The sequence below is a fragment of the Montipora foliosa genome, chromosome 1, assembly GCF_036669935.1.
Source record: "Montipora foliosa isolate CH-2021 chromosome 1, ASM3666993v2, whole genome shotgun sequence".
Classification (NCBI taxonomy): Eukaryota; Metazoa; Cnidaria; class Anthozoa; order Scleractinia; family Acroporidae; genus Montipora; species Montipora foliosa.
Window position 1 is genome coordinate 14795071 of NC_090869.1, and position 20000 is coordinate 14815070.

At 38.2% G+C, this 20000-nt stretch overlaps 1 protein-coding gene across 2 annotated transcripts in view; it reads right to left on the reverse strand.

Moving 5' to 3' along the window:
* LOC137990736 (mdm2-binding protein-like) overlaps positions 1–20000 on the reverse strand; it is a 35684-nt gene that overhangs the window by 5576 nt on the left and 10108 nt on the right. The window contains exons 6-23 of one of the 2 annotated variants that reach the window (XM_068835856.1): positions 19874–19931; positions 18661–18750; positions 17902–18028; positions 17149–17228; positions 16035–16160; positions 14606–14675; positions 13661–13769; positions 8260–8442; positions 6586–6687; positions 4213–4300; positions 3610–3686; positions 3034–3097; positions 2718–2761; positions 2517–2605; positions 2351–2396; positions 1940–2003; positions 845–1099; positions 44–123 (exon numbers count right to left, since the gene is read on the reverse strand). In XM_068835856.1, the coding sequence (XP_068691957.1) occupies positions 44–123; positions 845–1099; positions 1940–2003; positions 2351–2396; positions 2517–2605; positions 2718–2761; positions 3034–3097; positions 3610–3686; positions 4213–4300; positions 6586–6687; positions 8260–8442; positions 13661–13769; positions 14606–14675; positions 16035–16160; positions 17149–17228; positions 17902–18028; positions 18661–18750; positions 19874–19931 (1752 nt within the window). Of the gene's footprint in view, positions 1–43; positions 124–844; positions 1100–1939; positions 2004–2350; positions 2397–2516; positions 2609–2717; positions 2762–3033; positions 3098–3609; positions 3687–4212; positions 4301–6585; positions 6688–8259; positions 8443–13660; positions 13770–14605; positions 14676–16034; positions 16161–17148; positions 17229–17901; positions 18029–18660; positions 18751–19873; positions 19932–20000 lie in introns of both variants that reach the window. The other variant, XM_068835849.1, reaches the window with a different exon arrangement.

The following is a 20000-nucleotide window of genomic DNA, read 5'->3' on the forward strand; positions in this document are numbered from 1 at the left end:
CTAACATTCCGTATCAGTACAAGATGGGAATATACCAACCAACCTTCAACTGATTCTTCTCTTTTTCGTTTCACTGGAACAGGTAGGTTTTGTTTTAACGGGGATTTCCTCTTGACAAGCGGCCTACAAAACAGAGACTCCGCATAAATCGAAGGAATCAAATTAGTTTCCGTGTGGCCTCGACTTCCGCAACCTTGCGCTCAAAGTAAATGTTTGTTTACATCCATTTGCTTACGTATTATTTATACAGCGCATTTTTCATTGATCAGAATTCAGGCGCGCTTCTTAAAAATCTGAGGCACTTTAAATTCAACCATGCAGTGCACGAGGAGCAAAAAAAAGTTGATTCCACTTCACAGGCCATTTACAGCAATTCATGTCACAAATCCCAAAATTTAGTGGAACACTTTTAAATTTTACGAGGGATGCGCGCATCTACACTTTACTGTTATCTCCAGTACGACCTTCACAGGGGAAATAAGTTAAATGATGGTTTTCGGTTGGGAAGGAACAACGGGAGGATAACGTTTGGAGCAGGTTCGGGAAATCGTGTGTATCTTTCCTTGATTCACGCCCAAATATTTTCTCAAAACCATTCTCCAGCATTCTCGTCCCGAGAGACGGCGATCATTTCAGTAAGCACTAATTCTTACGACTCTGGTTGGCTTCATACCAAATGTTAGCGGATCATAGACTTCCCATTCTTCGGCGCAGACTCGGAAATTTTGCAACAACACTGCGCCTATGTGCTTCTTGCAAATCTCAAGAGGTCGTTGGTCACAGAACCGCCCCAAAGAACCATGAAGATCAGTTCCTATAATCGCCGGCACACTCTGGCTCTTACCTTCTTGCAAGTGCAGTCTTAACAGTCGTTGTTGCCATCAATTTTGTTCTATTCAGTGGAACCGTAAGCTTCATCAGATTGTGTTTCTGGTTAATATTTTTCGTTCCTTTGTTCAAAGAGCGCGTGTAAAGTCTTCTTTCCGCTTGCTTGTCTCTTGATACGTATGAAGAAAATGTCTCCAGTTTAACATGTGAAGACTGCAGCAATGAGAGCTGTGAATCTTTTGCCAACGATCTACGATCATCCAGACAGTACCTGACAAAAGATTATTCAAAATACTTTCGCATTTATCAGTTGAGATTAGTCAGCAAATTTGACTATTAGCCGAGAAATGTACTGAATTGCATATAGTAAAGGCTATATTCGAAATTGGTTTCAACCCAGGAATATTATTATAAGTGAGTGAAGTATGATCGTCCCGGCGAATGTAGGACTGTTGTGGGACACATTGACTTAACGTTTCGAATACCTGAGCAGAGGTCCTCTTCAGAGTCTGTATCTTACTGAAGGAGAGACATTTCTTCCAAACACTTTTTTCCTTAATCAGTCCTTTCACGGGAACATGTGAACCTAGCAAATTGACCTGCTCCCATCTGAGTGGCTTCATAGCTTGGTTGGCAGAGTATTCCACCGGCATCACAGAGTTCATTGGTTCGAATCCCGTTCATTGAAGCCACCTGGATTTTTTCAGATGTCTACAAGAGGCAATTGCTTAAATTGTCCAGGTAAGTGCGATGATCACTGCTATCTTTCGCTTGAATGCTATAGCTGTTTACCATTTACCACAAAAATCCGGAAATTTCGGTTGGAATTTAAATGGTAAGCCTATTCTGGTCTTCCCAAAAGGAAAATTTCCGGAGAACACGGGATTTCTTGAAAGGTAGTTCAAAATTCCCAAACGGAAAACGTGTTTATCATTTGTATACCCCCATGATTTTGCCTCCCTCCAGACTCTCTCGGTAACCTTGAATGGATTTTGTAAATGGTCCACGCCGATCCCAACTAAATTTCCCATCGGGAGTTTTTGCTTACCATTTGAACAAACCTAGTACCAACCGGTTTCTGCTTGTAAATGGTAAACAACCTATATCTTACTCAATGCCGTGATACGATGCCGAAAGAGCTTCTGGGTAGTCCTCTCCTTTTATGTCTTCAACGCCTGAAAAGGAGGTTAATTAAGAGTTTTAGTAGAGAGATCAAACTTTGAGTAAACGGAAAACACAGCTAGAAAATCGCCTTAGAGTATAACAATTTTTAAAGAACGTTTTGACAGTACAAGTGGAACAAGAACGCAGATAGTTCATAACCCTGTTACCCTGAGTCTCGATCTGTGATGGAATGCAACCCATCAGTTTTACCGTATAATTATTATCTATTTTTAGAACGCTTACTGCTAGATATTTTTGGGGGAAAAGTGGTTTTGCCTTGCCCCATCACCTCAAAGTGATGGGGCAAGGACAAATGAGAAGTATCGGCATTTACGGACTAGTTCAAAACAACACTTACTTTTGGCATTGTTCACCTGAACATGTTTATCAACCAAACCACCCTCCTAAAAAATGAATTATCAGAAACAGCAACAAAAGTTATCTTTTAGCGAAGGATGACAGGCAACAGTAGACTCCGGAAAATCGACAGAATAGCAAGTTTCGCTTTCATGATGACAACTTACAAGAGGCCCCAAAGGACAAAGGTTGCGTGTCACAGGCATCCCATTTAAGCGAAATTTATCCAATATATCTTGGACACTTAATGTGGATACTTCTGAAAATAAAAAAAAGATCAAACAAAAACAAAAATAGAATAAGTTATATGTAAGTGTTGTTGTTTAACATAAAAAAAACTAAAATTCAACTGTCAAGGTATGACCAACCTGATGAATATTTTGTTTCGTTGCTTCCAGCTACTTTATTGACTCTGGTGAATGAAGCATTTGAAAGAACAGAATGAGTTACAAAATTCGTAAAACGCGCTGAGAAAGACGACAGAAAACACGTTCTATAATAAAGCAAACCATGTTAAAGATGATCGGCCGTCCCCTTTCTTGCCAAACAGTCTACATCAAAGCCTCTAGGGCCGACGTCACTCAACGCTTTGACGGTGTGGGTGTGGGTGTGTGTGTGTATGCGTGGGGCTTCTAAGTGACTGACTTCCTGCACAAATAATCAGATTTCAACCAACAGACGTACTTTGAATCAGGGTCGTTTTTCATTAACCAAATTCTCTCTGGCCACTTGCTCGGAGACATCGGCACTGTCATTAAACAGACATAAAATACGTCAAGATGAGAAGTAAGCTGCAAAAAGTAACCATGTGTCCAAAACAACGAATACAACTGAAAAGGTTGAAATTAAAATAGAATTCCGTTTGGACTCCATTTCACTCCAAAGTTTCAAAACTGCAAAATTCACGAAGAAAAAATAAACCGGCGGGCTACAAACAAAGTCATGGGATTAACACAACTCTCTCTGTTTTAGAGTGAGTTTCAATCGAGTGTCGTAAAACCAAAACCAAAGTAATTACTTTGGCCAATTAAAAAAGGACGGAGACAATCCAGCAAACCAATCAAAATTCGAAATAATTACACGTAGCCGACACAAAGCGCGGGAAAACGTGCACGCACGAGCCACGATTGGTTTTGGTTTCACCTGTGATTGGTTGAAAAAGTGGCACGAGAACTTTGAACCAATCACTGAGAGAAGTAATACAAAACCAAAGCAATTCGCTAATTACTTTCGACATTCAATTGAAAACCGCTCTATTACCTGGTTTGCTATGAAGTAAAGTCTCTCTTCTCACAACCTCAAGTTCTATTTCTTTTCCCTCTTGTAGCAACTGTTTCCTGGAATAAATAAAAAAAATCACGTGTAAGTGATACGCCATGAAACATCCACTTTTCTTCCGAGTGTCGTCTCGCTAACATATTCATTAATTTAGTTTACAACAGCCTTCAGTGGAGCAAGAATTCCCGCACAAGCAATAAACACTCCACAGATTTATTTCACATTCTGGTCGCGCGAAAGTTGGACAACTCCCTTTTTTAGGTGTCGCCTTCCAATAGCTTACCTCGCGCTCCAATTTAGCGCGGAAAAAATGCGGTCAAAAAATATTTGTAAGCTCTTCGGATCTCTTTCTTCGTTCGTTCGTTCGTTCGTAAGACAAAGCGTAAGGATATCTCGATAAAGCAATAAAATCTGGCTATAACAACCACGTTAAGAAAAGTGAAGAGACCGAGAAAGTGGACGGTTCCAAGCATTAGCCAGTTGTCTACCTTTGAATGGTTCAGTAAAGGTAAGAGCCGAATCAATAGTAAAGCAGTTATTTATACAATGCCAGAGTTTGCTCCTCAGTATGTTGCATGAACTAACCTTTCCTCTTGTAAAAGTTTCCACTTCGCTTCAGCCAACTGGTTTAAGATATCTGGAGGATGGGCTTGACAGGGATTATCCGTTTGGCCTGAAAAGAACAAGAATGACAATGATCCTTGATCCATGCGAAATGCCACAACGAAATCTTAATATCATGATTTGGGTAATTTTTTTACCATACGATAAATAATGAAAAATGTTGAAAACTCATTAGTTTTGGCCTGCCATTTACGCATGCCCACGATATTCCGAGTGCACTTGTGTGTTAATGTTTTTTGGTAAAAACAAAAATGCAGCCAAACTGAGAAAGGGTGTAACAGAGCCAACCTTCTGCCAAAAAAGGTCACAAGAAGAATTAACAAAATAAGGGTAATTGAATGCAGAAAAGAGGCGGAACGTTTACTATTAATCATGTGCTTTCATCGTTTGCTCTAGTTTTGGCTATGACTTTCCACAGTTCTTTGACGAAGTCAGACACTGTTTACAGCTGGAAACAACACTAAACGGAAAAACCAAGTGACAAAAACGGTCGCTTGGGACAATTGAGACTGGTTTTCACTAACGACGAATGCCTTCAACCAACAGGCTTTTCGACCGTTTGTTTTTGTTATGGAAATTCGCATTCCTTATCGTAACGATCTAGTTGGATGAATTTCAGCTTTGGCAGGATTTTCATATATGAAAATTGTTCCGCGGCACGAAATGCCTGTCGGTTGAAGGTGGGCCTTTAACGTATCCTTAATTAATTTCTCTTGGCCTTAACAAGTTTGCGTCTGGTTTGCGCAAAGGCCATTCTCGTCGCACGACCTGCTCAGAGGAAATACGTGTTCAGTCCCACCTGATCAACGAAGTCAAAGTCCAGTTAGATGGAGTTAATATCTTAATGGTGGACAGTTTGGAAATAGCCCGTGCTGTACTCCTTGCCAGGGAGTCGCGCTGGAAAAACGGTTATCAACCGCCAGCAATCACATGAGGGCTGAAGTTCAGCCAGTTGATCTCAACCTGACTTAACTGAGTGTTTTTCTCTGGGTACTCCAGTTTAACTGCCTCATTAGATCGACACATCGACACATCTGGCCTCATTAGATCATCTGCCTCATTAGATCGACACATCTGGCTGTGGTGCTGTGCTACGTGATTAAACATGAACCGTATAATTGCTCCCAGAAGCGTCATACATATATGTTGCAGGTAAAATCCGTTGTCAGGTTTTAACCTAGGTCAAATTCGTCATCGGCATTTTACCTAGGTTGAATTATGCACTCAACCAACTGTAGCTTAAACCCCCTCTAAAAGGAATACTTGTACCTTCCCTCCTCAAGCTCTGTCTTACGCATCTAAACACATCTTCTTATCTTTGGCATCATCTTATCGGTTTCTGTATTCATACACTTGTATTCAGTCTCAACATTATAACATAATAAGGGAACAAAGAACTGTACCATGCACTTACCGGTACTCGACCTCGCACCCTCCTGGGCCCGGTTGTTCGAAAGACGGTAAACCTAATCCAGGATTAGCGTAAACTTTGGTTTCATTTTTTCAACTTTTTGGTGAAGATTTCTTTTGCTTATTTTTATTTTTCAATATTGACTTCCTCCTCCTCTATCAGCGTGGAACAGCATTTGGGAGTAGAGAAATAAACTCCTTGGTTTTTTAATCTGGGATTAGCATTAATCGGCTTTTGAACAACTGGGCCCAGATCTGTAGTACTGTGTCTTCACCACTACACTACAACGCCGAACATGCTCAACCCAACCCAGTTCTTTTCATTATTTACTTTTCTATGATTGGTCAATCAATACCTATGTATGACAACCAAAACTAATCCTAACCTGACCCCAATTTTTCTCTAGGCTTAATTTAGGCTCCAAAAAAGTTTCTTCAACCCATCTGAGTGTGTATTCAACCTAGGTAAAATGAGGATCACCAATTTAACCTAGGTTAAAACGGATTAAACCTGAAAACGGATTTTACTGCCAACATATATGCTTTCGGCTAGCTGTCGTTAAGCTGCACCCCTTCGTCATTCAGCCCTCAAGACTGCAACGAAGGTGAAAGAGCTGTGTGCTTAAGCCTGGTTTTCACTAGCGACGCAAGTATAAGCACAAGCAACGCACGCAAGCGCATTTACTTGTTGTTAATTAGTGTCTATTGTTCTAACAAAAGGATCTCATGAACAACAAACTACTGAGGTTGTGTATGCTTCTTGTGCTTACGCTTATGCTTGCATCGCTAGTGAAAACCAGTCTTTAAGAACGAAACCCAGGCCTGATGCAAACAGCTCTTTAGGAGTCATTATTATTATTATAATGAATTTTATACATTTCTCTAAATCAGGAAATTAAGTTAATTCCATAAACATTCACTCACCACCAAGTTCTTGCTGCAATTTGCAGAGAAGAACTTCAGTTAAATTCTTTTGTGTTTCTAAAAAGCTGTCTGTTAGATCTGGGAATTTTAAAGGTCCTCCCACTGCAAAACGCAAAAAAAAAAAAAGGCCACGGATGAATCAGACCGAAGGTAAAAATTACCAAAAATGTCTTCACAACAGCCGAAGAAATACCAAATTCCCAGCTTTGGTGAACGAGGCATAGGATAATACATGCCATTTATATGCAAAGAAGTGTCTGAGCCTGACGTGGGGCTGTATTTAAGTTTTGTGGTATCATTCACTCAGAGACCCTTCAAGCTCATGCAGCCAGGTCAACCACATGATGGCAGAGGTAGACCACGACACCAGGAAATCCATGCGCTACTCTTCGCGAACTTCGTCCTTTAAACTCTTCGTTTTTTAAATGTCCCACAGCGTTGAGCAAGGGTTGTGCGGCAAGGCCTATTCTTTGATTCCACCTGACGTCACAGCGGCCATGTTGGTGGAAAGAACAACAGCAAAATAGTATTTCGGGAATTTGACTCTATTATTATGCAAAACTTAAGCTACATTTTTCTATTGTTTTGGCACCAACATGGCCGTCTTATCACATGAGTGCAATCAAATAATAGTTTATAGTTTTTATCCAAGAAGACTTGAACGACAAACTATGTACAGATGTTATTACAAAGGCAGCGCTTTGTCTTCAGTTATTTTTAAGACCCAGAGTGTCTGGCCCACAAGTTTAAACCCGCCACACTCCACACGGTAATCCGATTCTCAACTAAATAACTGGTCAGCGGTTAAAGTGCCTATCACCTCAGCAAACATTTCCACTATGTGTATTCTTCAAAATCGCCCCAAGTATTATTGTGTAGTTTTTGGAACCTTTTGATTGCAGTTTCACTTTTTTATTGGGTTGGAAAGATTGGAAAATTGGTCAAACTTTGATCAAAAACCAAGCAATGAAGTGGAATGGGTTCGACACCAGGTTGACTTCACAAATTAATTTGCACAGCTGTTTTCAAAGAACTATCGGTGACATGTATCATGAAAATTTACAGGAGGGTTGAAGCCTAGTTTCAATTGTTCAGGGGCACCCAACAAGAATTTAGTTCAAAACCACTTAAACATAGCATTGTCAAACGTATTTTAGCATTTAAACGGTAGATATAGGCATATTTTTATCCCCTAAAAATTTTTCATCTGTTCGGATTTCCTAGCTGAAAGTCTAGAGATCCGAAAATTATAGGGATTAAAATTTCTCTTTCCGAAAATTTCAGCCAGAAAAAAGGCTCTCGAAAATTCTAGGTGACCATTTTAGGTTAAAAATCCGTTAAAAATGGGCGATTATACCATTTTTTAGATGTTCGAAAATCCTAGGACAGGCAGGCAAGCAAGAAATTTTACAACAAATGTTCCGAAAACTCTAGATCTAAAATTGTCTTCCGAACAGATATTTTCCAAAAATTGACGTTGGGTGCCCCTGATTGTTTTGGATTATTGTGCTGTTATAACCTACAAACTTGAGTATTTTAAAAAAGAAAAATCTTCCTACATCTTGAAACAACGCTTCAAATTTATCCAAAAATCAATTCTTGGTTGCTTGTGCCAAACATTCTTTGCGTAGAAGTGAATGAAATACTTCTAGCTTATTTTCTACCACACAGTACCTTCCTGATCCTGTGAAATCAAGAAAGATGAAAGTATCATGGTCAAATCATGATATAATTTGCCATTTAAATGCTCTGGTGCTCTCAAGAAAAACAAAGCCAGCTTTTCATCACTTTCGCTGCATATCAGACAAATCCTTCTGTCATAATCAACGTCATCATCAGTTTTAGCATCTGAAATCCCTGAAAAATAATCGGATGGTACTACCATTAATGATCTTGGAGACTCCCAGGCTTTGTGAGTCGCAGTCTATTTACCTCTAGAATTATACATATCTGCGTGCTGACAAAGTGGGGTAAATCCGGCCACCCCTGTTCACGGGGATAAACCCAGATCAAAATTGGATTGATGATGAGGTGTATTCAAGATGAATTTAAGAATATGTTAATCAGTATCTTTTAGATTTTTCTCTTCTATTGATTTAATAATGAGAACCAGACTAAAATACAGTATAATAGAGGAAGGAAGTACAGAGTATACTTTATACAGTTGAAGTATAATATGTGCAGGGATAAATTTCCTTAGACATAAGGCAGCTCCTTTAGCAAGGGTACTTTTCTGAAAAAAAACTATACATGGTTTAAATGTAAGGCTGTTATTAAAAATAATCCTCCTGAAGGATCTTTAGTGTGTTGGATACTTCATTTTCTGAATCAAGGTTGACATACCAATCACCCTTGATAAAAATTTATCTGAAGGACCTCAAGGATTAGCTTAAATGCTTGGCTTATGTGAAGTGCCTACATGCTTGCCTTACATGAAGTACCTACCTAAATTCCATATGCTCAGCCAAATGTTCAGCTTACAACAAGTACCTATCTGGAAATCTATATGCTTGGAATACATAAAGAGTTTGCCTGGATGTGTAGAAGTTTCCCTTACATCACTAAATTACCAAAATGCCTATATGCTGTTTGACCTACATGAAGTACCTACCGCAATCACCATATCTTACATGACGTATCTACCAGGATGACCATACGTTTGGCTTACATAACGTACCTACCAGGATGATCATATGTTTGGCTTACATGACATATCTAACAGGATGACCACATGTTTCACTTACATGACGTATCTATCAGGATGACCACATCTTTGGCTTACATGACGTATCTATCAGGATGACCATATGTTTGGCTTACATGAGGTATCTATCAGAATGACCATATGTTTGGCTTACATGAGGTATCTATCAGGATGACCATATGTTTGGCTTACATGACGTACCTATCAGGATGACTACATGTTTGGCTTACATGACGTACCTATCAGGATGACCACATGTTTGGCTTACATGACGTATTTATCAGGGTGACCATATGTTTGGCTTACATGACGTACCTATCAGGGTGACCATATGTTTGGCTTACATGACGTATGTATCAGAATGACCATATGTTTGGCTTACATGACGTACCTATCAGGATGACCATATGTTTGGCTTACATGACATATGTATCAGGATGACCATATGTTTGGCTTACATGACATATGTATCAGGATGACCATATGTTTGGCTTACATGACGTATCTATCAGGGTGACTATATGTTTGGCTTACATGACGTATCTATCAGGACGACGATATGTTTGGCTTACATGAAGTACCTATTAGGATTGCCATATGTTTTGCTTACATGACGTATTTATCACGATGACCATCTGTTTTGCTTATATTACGTACCTATCAGGAATACCATATGTTCAGCTTACATGACGTGCGTGCCAAGATGACGACATGTTTTGCTTACATGACATTTTTTATGTGGATGACCATATGTTTGGCTTACATGACGTACCTATCAGGATGACCATATGTTTGGCTTACATGACGGTTCTACCAGGATGGCCATATGTTTGGTTTACATGACGTAGCTACCAGGATTACCATATGTTGGCTTACATGACATACCTGCCAAGATGCCCATATGTTCGGCTTACATGAAGTACCTATTAGGACGACTATATGTTTGGCTTACATGAAGTACCTATGAAGATGACCATACGTTTGGCTTACATAACTTATCTATCAGGTTGACCCAACACAATTATTCTGGCAGTACCCCTGCCTGGGATCTGACTACACTAGCACGAGTTTCAGTTAGTCATACAATGCGAACAAATCCTGATTACAGCCTAATATGATAGGCTGAAAAACCACTAAAAACACCCTTTCGCTGTGGGCAAAAATATGTGGAAACGTATTCCCCATCTAATGCAGCATCACAAGACCCTGAGGAAAGGGAACAACTAAACTAACAGCATACGCAATATAAACTAGTAGATCATAGTAAACCAAACGAATTAAAAAGAAAAGCAAGAAATTACATTTTTCTGCTGGTTTGGCCAGCTTAGTCGTCCTTGTCGTAAATTGATGATTTTTAGATTTGGTGGAGATGCAGGTGGACACCCCTTACGAAAGATAACAATGAAAACATCCCTCTCATTCAGCCATCATTTTAAATGACTTTCGGATAATTGCTATTGCTTGTTATGAAAGTGTATGGTATTGGTATCAGGGTCATTTCTGCATGGCAAACGCATGTTGGAATGTCGACCCTGACATTGTACCGCTTTGTCAGGTCTTATGAGTTCCTAAGTTGTCGAGTTAAATTGGTCTGGCAATTCATTGCCGCTCAGGCCTACAGACCACGCTGTAGACAGTTTCATTTGTCATGGGTTAGTATATGGTTGACAAACTGCTAACAAACACCAAAAACAAAGGAGACACAATGTGCATTTTCTCCCTTGCGCAAAGAACTATGAAATAACGACTTGAGTTATTGATTTGTAATTCATTATTTCTTGAACATATGGATTGGTGATCAAGTTCATTACTTGATGGCTTGGACTTTACAAAGAGGCATCAATGCTTCCCGGATCACCCATTTTGCGAAAGGAAAAGAAACAATAAACATGAATGAGACAATGGGTCATATTCATTTTTGTAAGATATACTTCTTCTAACTGGCGTCATCCCATTACTGCAATAAACATTGTTCCATCTTGCAAAATAGCAAATTTTTGTAAACTTGCTATTTTGCAAAACGCAGTTTTTTGACATTATAATATGTCAAAAACAAGTGCGAGTAATTCATCACGGGTTTCAAACACCGAGAAGCAGATGACAGAACGCGGAGTACTTTTATTGTTTCGAGGTGTTTGAGACCTCTGATGAAACACAAAGCACAAGTTTTCGACATGACTTCACAAACTTTTTTTTTTTTGCTCTGTGATGATTTTTTGTTCTATTGGACAAGTGATAGTAATTTGCAAAGGAAATGAATATTCAATATTTTGGTGAGTTTATAAGGTAGAACTTTTGAATAAATTTACATAATAACGCGTGATGGAGAGTGAGTCAGAATCACGTCGTTTTCGCCTGCTAAAATCGTCTTCCCAACCGTTCCAGTTTCAACTAATATAAAAATAATTGGGCTGTAAACATTTTTGCCGAATGGCTGAGGTTAAGGTACAAGTGCTGTTTTTAGATTGCGGTGGACTTCAAAGACTACGAACTACACCAGGTTCAAGCCTTGAGTACAGACATTGCTGAAATAGATGCTCTGTCACTGAACTAATGGGTCTCATTTTAATCACCTGGACACTAATGATAAAAGGTACTGCAAAAAGTTTGAATATTCGGGAAATTTAAAATGCAGTGTGTGGGTAGTTTATTTACCGGATGTGTGTTTTTTTCCGAAGGTTTGAAGGTTAATCTAAATTCAAGTCACTTCAAGTGTCTTGAGGGACTGAGGACAATGGGAGTGCCATGGTAAGTCAGTTCACTCTTGTTGAGGGCAACGACTGATGTGGCTCAGCAGTCCAATTCTTGGATGGCTCTCTTCCACAGGCGTTGCACACAAACACTGACAACTCATTGGAGGATTGGTTCTGCTGTCTACTTCCTCGGTTGTCTCTTGTCCTCCAGCCGAAGATTCCTCTTAACCTTGCCACTCTTGACTCCCTCACGGACAGCACGACATCAGCAACCATGATCAGCTGCCAACAGTTCCCAGCTGTTTTGATCGAGTCCCATTTTCAGACATCCGTAAAGAGTAGCACATTGGATGACCTGTTAGGCAGTGTCCTGAAGTTAGCTCGCCAAGGTCCTTCCAGGGGATGCATCCAACAACCACATGCATACAGTGCAGATGCCCAAGCCATCACAACTACAGAGTGTGAGGTGCATGGTGAGAGAGCCTGCTTTCTCGAAAACTTGGTGGTTGGCGACCTTAGCCTGCCATGAAATGCCCATGCAGGATACGAAGGAGGAAGCGAAGGTTGCAGCTCTCCAGATGGTTCTCCTGTGGAGCATATGAAGTCCAACTCAACACCCAGGAACGATGAGACCAACTTCACGTTTTTGTTTCCACAACCTTTGGCAATGAGGGAATTCGTTCGTGTGTTGAATCTGGCAGTTGATGGCTCTGAAGATTCAGTGACTCATTGCTTATAGAAAGGCCAATCTTGTGAAGCGTGATCGGAACAGTTACAAGCACAACTCTCAGTACTGGATGAGCCCGACTTCCCAAACTGGGACATTACTGACTCAGACATCAAAGTGGCCAAGGATACCAATATGGTTGAACCAGATCACAATGAAGAACTGTGAATGACATCTCTAGACTTTACATAGCCTCAGAGATTAGTCTCACACTCTGTTTTCTATCTTCCTACAAACTACAGATTTTTTGTTCGGCTGACCTTTTTACAGTTAAAGCGAAATGAACACTCTCTAATAAACGCCTCATATATATTTAACAACCCCCCCCCCCCCACCCTCCTCCTAGAAGCCCCAAAATTTAATAGACACCCCGGGCAATTGTTGAAAGTCAACCGTTCTACCATAAGTGCTTGTAGTCAAATACTCTTTATCAGCACTATTTTAATTGGTTTGTCAGCACTGTGTGAAAGAGGCGCCTAAAACATGCTGGTCATTCAGTGATTTCAAAACATTAACCAGTTGCCAGCCTTGTGGACTCTTCCCTGCTTTGATGACAGATTGTAGCCTCTAAATATTAGATGCAATTGTGGAAACAACATGAGTCGTGAACTTGATTCACGAATCGTACGGGTCGTTTGATTCGTGGGATAAGGGTGCATGATCATCTCTCATTATGAAATGCAATCGTCAGGTCGAATACTCTCCGGATCAACAAACAGAACTTTTGGGCTCATATCATTTGGTGAGTATCGGGCATGTATGAAAAATTATAGTTTAATAAGCATGAAGGAAAGAATGAGTGCCTCTTTCTAAAGGATGCCCCTTATCTAACAAATACCCCCCCCCCCCCCCCCACCCATCCTCGATCATTTACATTCTTGTCAACAGTAAACAATTGATATTTTACAAAAAAAGGCAAAGAAAAAGTCACATACAAAAAATGTGTCACACCTGAACAACTTTGACCTTGGACGAACTTATACCATGCTTCTGTGTTCTTTTCTTTCGAGATCTTTGCAGAGGATACAGTAAGCTTAACACTTCCTATCAATGCAATATTCTAATAAGGAAAGCAACATAAGACTTTTTAAGTGACATATTCGAACAAACATGCCTCCAATATATCACTACCTTAAAAAACAAAAACATGGCTTGTGGTTAATGAGTGAAAGATATGACACAGATACCAAAAGCAAATAGGTATTTACAAGAACTAATGTGGCTAATAAAATAAAGTAATTTTATGGGCACAAGAAATGTTTTGAAAGTTCTCAAAATTTGAGAACTTTCAAAACACAACAAGTGGTCATAAATATTGAAATGTATGAGCAAGTTAATACCATTTTTTATTTATTATACACTCAACAAAATTACTCAATTGCTGTTTCCATAGCAACTTCCATATTGCATTCTTTCACCTATTTATGCATTCATTGACCAATCAGAAGTTATGTAATATTATGCTGAGTATATAACAACGTATGATATAGTAATATTAGTAATCTTATTCCTAATAATTAATTCTAAAGCAATTTTTTAAATTTCCTTAATAATGTATTCAAGAATATTAAATAAATGTTAATTTCTATAATATGTAATATTCTGCTTGTCCTCCACTTATGTAAGTAGGTAGTTGTTACCGCAATAATGTAACTGTTTACTATATTTCTATATTTACCTGTAGGTGTTTGGCATAAGTAAACAAAAAAACAACAACAAAAAAAGGAAAATAATGTGATTATATTATTAGTAATTTTATTCATATTAATTGTAAAGTATTAATAATTCTCTCACAGATTAGTGATAAGGGTAACATTCGACATGAATAATTCTGTACCTTTATCAGCTGTCACCCTCTAAACATTAATTTAAGATGCATTACCAACCAATACTGACCTTCTTATTTTCTAAGGAAAGCCATTGAACAAGTCTAGCTGAACACTTTAATGAAGGGCAGGCTATGCTTCTGTACATCTGTTAAGGGTTATTTATCAACAATTAGGTTTTAAAATCTCTCCAATATACCGTAAAGTTCGACCCCCGAAAGTAGCAACCCCCCGAAATTAACATCAATTTTTTGTGGCTGCTAGTAAATCCTGAAAGTAGTGACCTCCCGAAAAGAGTGACTCTCCCCTCCAGAAAGTAGCGACACCAAGTTTTTTAAACGTTATACCGTATACCATTAATTTGCCAAATTTTGATGCACAATAATATGTTCATGCAGTGTCGCAAATTGTTCACGATAAAGCACTTTAATTTACAACAAGGGGAAGCTTAATGTGCCACCATTCGTCCTGGACATCAGTTCACTGAAGTAGCGATGTAAGCAGTACCGTAAACCGGTATAATTTTGTATTCACTGCAGTAACATTTCTTCAAATTGAAATTGAAAACTCTATATAGTTTTCTATATAGTTTTTTGCTGTATTTATCCTTGTTATCTTCTTTTTATGAAACACAATCTATACAGAGGGGACGCAAATAAATTAATGTTGTTCTTTTATTAATTTTATGTTGTTCATTTTTATTTCGGAAAAAAAGCTCGCACCAGCTCTATTTGTAAACGAGATTTGTTCCCCGAAAGTAACGACTGCCCTAAAGTAACGATCCCCCAAAAGTAGCAACCCCCAAAGGCTGCTAATTCCGAAAGTAACGAGGGTCGCTACTATCGGAACTCTATGGTAGTTAATGATAATTTGAAAGCTTCTTTTGCCTCTAAATATCATCAGACACCATTAGTGAGGCCAAACAAACTGTCAGTCACGTAAACCTGTTGTGTCAGCTTCAAATGCCATCAAATTTCATCCTTGAAAGATATTTGGTCACCAGTGTGGGTCTGCTGAAGCATTTTTTGGCCTCTTTTACTAATCATTATCCAAAACAAGTTAACACTAAGTAGATACTCACCTGTATAATATATTTTATTAATAGACAATAATACTTTGTATATGTTGTACAGTAGTTTAAATTTTTCCTCTGTTTTTTACTTTCTTTTGTCTCATACACATTATAATAATCTGAAAGAACGGAAAGTTAAAAACAAACTAGTTTATTATACAGTACATGTATGCACATAGGAATATATACATGTGAATAAAATTAATGTGTATACAAGACCATAATTAGGAATAATAATAACAATAGCAATTATTATTATTATTATTATTATTATCATTATAAATAATAGTTATTTTTAATTATTATAAGAAGGAGAAACTTAATAGAGTACAGAAATGTGAGGCTGAATTGCTCATTTTCGTTTATATTGTATCAGTTGGACTTCTGTAATGACAGGTACAGAGTAAATAAATTTTTACAAGGATACAGCCCTAGTTTAACAGGAACAAACAAGTGAAATGGAACTGTACTCTTCTCAACTTTACAAAAGATAATTATCTCTGGTCCGATGCAGAGATCGACATTGTCAATCACAATGGAGTTATTTAAAATTCTGTTAAAAAAACACAAAAGAAGGTAAAGATCAGTATTTTTATAGACCTACGAGTAAACTGTAGAAGCAAAAATATAAGAAAAGAACATCGTCTAGATGGAAGCAAAACAAAAACTGGCATGAAAAATATAATAAATATTGAAAGCAACACAAAAACTTCTTGTAAGCCACCTTCATTCATCTACTTGGACTAAAATTACTTAAGGACAGTGCCTACTAATTCAAACGTATTTTTGCGCGGTTTTATAAATATGCGGGAAAAGCAGATCTCAACAAGTGTTATTATAATCCAAAACAAAATTGGGGGTAACCACGCATTTTTCAAAGATAATTAATCAACAATATTAGCAAAAAGCTTTAAAATACAAAGCAATGTATGGCGTTCCTTTCCAAATTAAAGCTTAATTATCTCTGAAAAATGCATGGTTACGCCAATTTTCCTTTTGGATACCAAGAGCATTTGCTAAGTTCTGCTTTCTCTGCATAAATTTAAACTGTGCAAAAATATCCCTGCATTAGTAAGCACTACCGATAGGAAATCGGAGTATCTGGAGATGCGCAGAACGTATGTGCAATAACAATAGTAGGCACCGTCCTTAATAATATTCATCAAAGTTATGACCAATCAGCAGGTATATTATTATTAACAACTAAATATTATTTAAACAGTAGAATTAACTTTTAATACAAACTTCTGCTCAGCTAATTAGTATTCATTAACTTTTGATACAGATCTCCATTGTATTCAATGTATTGCTTTATTGAATATTAATTTTGCATATGATTTGTATGGGCATTTACAATGGCTCGCCTTCGGCTTGCCATTGTAAACACCCATACAGATCTCCCGCTCATATTTTATCTACTACAATAGTGATCAGTGACTCAAATGTTTATCTCCTGGTCACTAAGCAATCCAATCTTTTGTTAGTAACCCATAGTCAACATTTGACAACTCCCATTTCTCGTTATTAATTCATAGACCAACCTTTTAAAATTAGGTTTAATATTTTCCTGGCCTCTTCTGTTGCATAATTTAAAACCAGGTAATGTGATTTTGGACTGATCCTATAATAAGGTAACAGATGGAAAAAAAACTGTTATAACCGTACCTGTCCACAAAATTGCAGAATCTGACTAGTAAGCAATGTATACATTACAACAACCTCTGGCAAACACTCAAGTGTAGATAATTTACATGTTACGTCGCAAGTAAAAGAGAACCTTTGAAAATTAATGTTAAGGTGAACAGTTTTCAAAACCCCAATGTTGCATTCCATTTCAATCTTCTTTGATTTGCCCATCCCTGCCTTTATTTGTATTTGCTGTTTTATTAAAACCTTTCTTGAGTAAGGCTTGATTTGGTTGCCATTTTCCCATTATTGAATTTGGCTAAAGTTCGTGACAAAGCCCCTTAATACAACGCTCTCAAGGTCAATGACCATAATTTATGACGAAAATTTGATTGTATGATCTACACACAACAGGGTATCACTCCATATTAACCCATTGCCCTTAACAGATTTTACTCTGTCTAACACCAAACGATTTTGCTTGTCGATACATTTAGACCAGTTTCGTTTTCTAGCAGATGGGTTGGATCCCCTGCATTAGCCCTGCATTAGCCTCCATTTCATGCTAGATCCAGTCTAACCGTGAGAATACGAAACAGGTCTATTGGAGACACTTTAGGAGTCAATGGGTCAAACCATTTATAGTGCACCTCCAACTTTACTCATACCTCATTAAAGATCAGAGAGCCATGCCATACAACTGATGGATTGAATACTTCTCGAATTGCCTCTTTTCCATTGAGCTGTATCACAGATAAATGCAAACTCATCTGCCAGGTTTTCAAAAATGAATTTCTGTAATGACAACAAAAAAGTAAAGAAAATTGCATTAACCCTTTGACATCCAAACCGGTCAGACTTTGTATTTTACTCTGTCTAACGCCAGACGATTTTACTTGTCAATGGGGAACCCATGGGAGTCAATGGGTTAATATTAACCCTTTCATTCCTGAAAGTGAGATGTACAGATTTTACTCTGTCTAATGCCAGACAATTTTACTCGCCAATGGAGGCAGTTTCAGGGATGAATACATGTAGGTTATATACCCTTACAAAGTGGGACAGATAGCTATGAACGCAAAATTCTTTCTTTGTATTAAGCATCAAAAATACATGGCAATATATAAGGTGATCACTTTACTCAGTACTCTGGGCCAAGTTGTTCAAAAGCTGATTAACTTAACCCCGGATTAGTGTAAACTTTGCTTTTATTTTTTCAACTTTTTAGTGAAAGTTTCTTTTTCTTCTTTTTGTTTTTAAAGATTGACTTCTTCTAATGTAAAGTTTTGCCGATTACCGGCGTTGAACAGGGTTTGGGAGTAGAGAAAGAAACTCCTTGGTTAATTATTTTTAATCTGGGATTAGTGTTGATCGGCTTTTGAACAACCGGGCCCAAGTCTATAAACTGTAGGCCCTGTCTGTCTTACCTGTCATAGTCACTTCCACAAATAACAGTAATGCTTGCATTGTGCCACTGCTGGAACCTCTTTAATGCTCCATAAAGATTCAGGTGAGACCTGCATTACGTTAAAATAGAGCAGTAACAAGTTGAATCCAATGCCATTCCTTCACTCATGTACACATAGTTAGTGTATTATTCAATTTAGTCATTACTGTCAAACTCTAAACTTCATGAACTGAAACATTTCCAGAATGTTGCTTGCATTGCCATCAACCATGGTTAGAAGCTGTGTCACTACTGTGTCATAGCAGTGCAGTTCATTTTGTATAGTTTCACCAATATTATTTGTCCCTACCGGTACTCGCTATGCAACTTTATGTTAGTTAACCCATTGACTCCTGGGAGAGGGCCTTTATAGATTTTACTCTTGTTAACGCCAGACTACTTGACTCGTTGAACGGGGTCATTCCAGGGTGATTCAGGTGTCAGGGTCAACATCCACTCACTGCAACCCTTCGACTCCTGGTCCGAGTGGGACTGTCTAGTGCCTGTCTAACGCCAGACTATTTTAACCATCGAGGGGGGCCAGTCCAGGGAGGTTTAGGGGTCAATGGGTTAACCAAGAATTTATATACTTGTAAATCAAAGCTCTATGACAACTGTGTGTCAAGTATAGATAATTTGAGTTTCAAACAACAGAGATGTAAACTTTGAAAACCTGATATAGGCTGAACAGTTTCCAAAATCCCCCGTTACAATCCATTATTTTTGATATTCTTCAATTATGCCCATCATTGCCTCTCTGTATTTGCTGTTTTACTCAAACCATAATTCAACCTTTTAACTACATACTGGTAGTTACATGTAACTTTATGTTTAACTTGATTTGGTTGCCAGTTCTCATTCGCTGAATTTGGATAAGTTTTGTGGCACAGCCAATAAATGGTGATGCTCGCTGTTTAGCTTTTACGCGCAAGATTGACTTTAAATCTTCAAAGTTACACTATTATTAATACGGTAGTTTATATTCCAAACACAATTTTATTTCCAGTGTTTATTTCCAGTAATTTGATATGATAAAATGGACAAACTAAGAAGAACAAAGCACAAGTGTATTTTAGCTGAGCATAGAATTTGCAAGTGCTCTACCAATTGGATTGAGCCCAGGCCACAACGTCAGAAGGCCAATGCTCTCTCCACTACACCATTCCTCATTTTACCCCTCCCCTCCTCAATACCTGATTGACATGGTATCTTTCCCACACAAGAACCAAAAGATTTCAAGAGGAACACCAGCTGAAAAATAAGAACAAACATAATTACAAAATAAACAATTTCATCAATGGTCAAAAGTTTAGTCTCCCA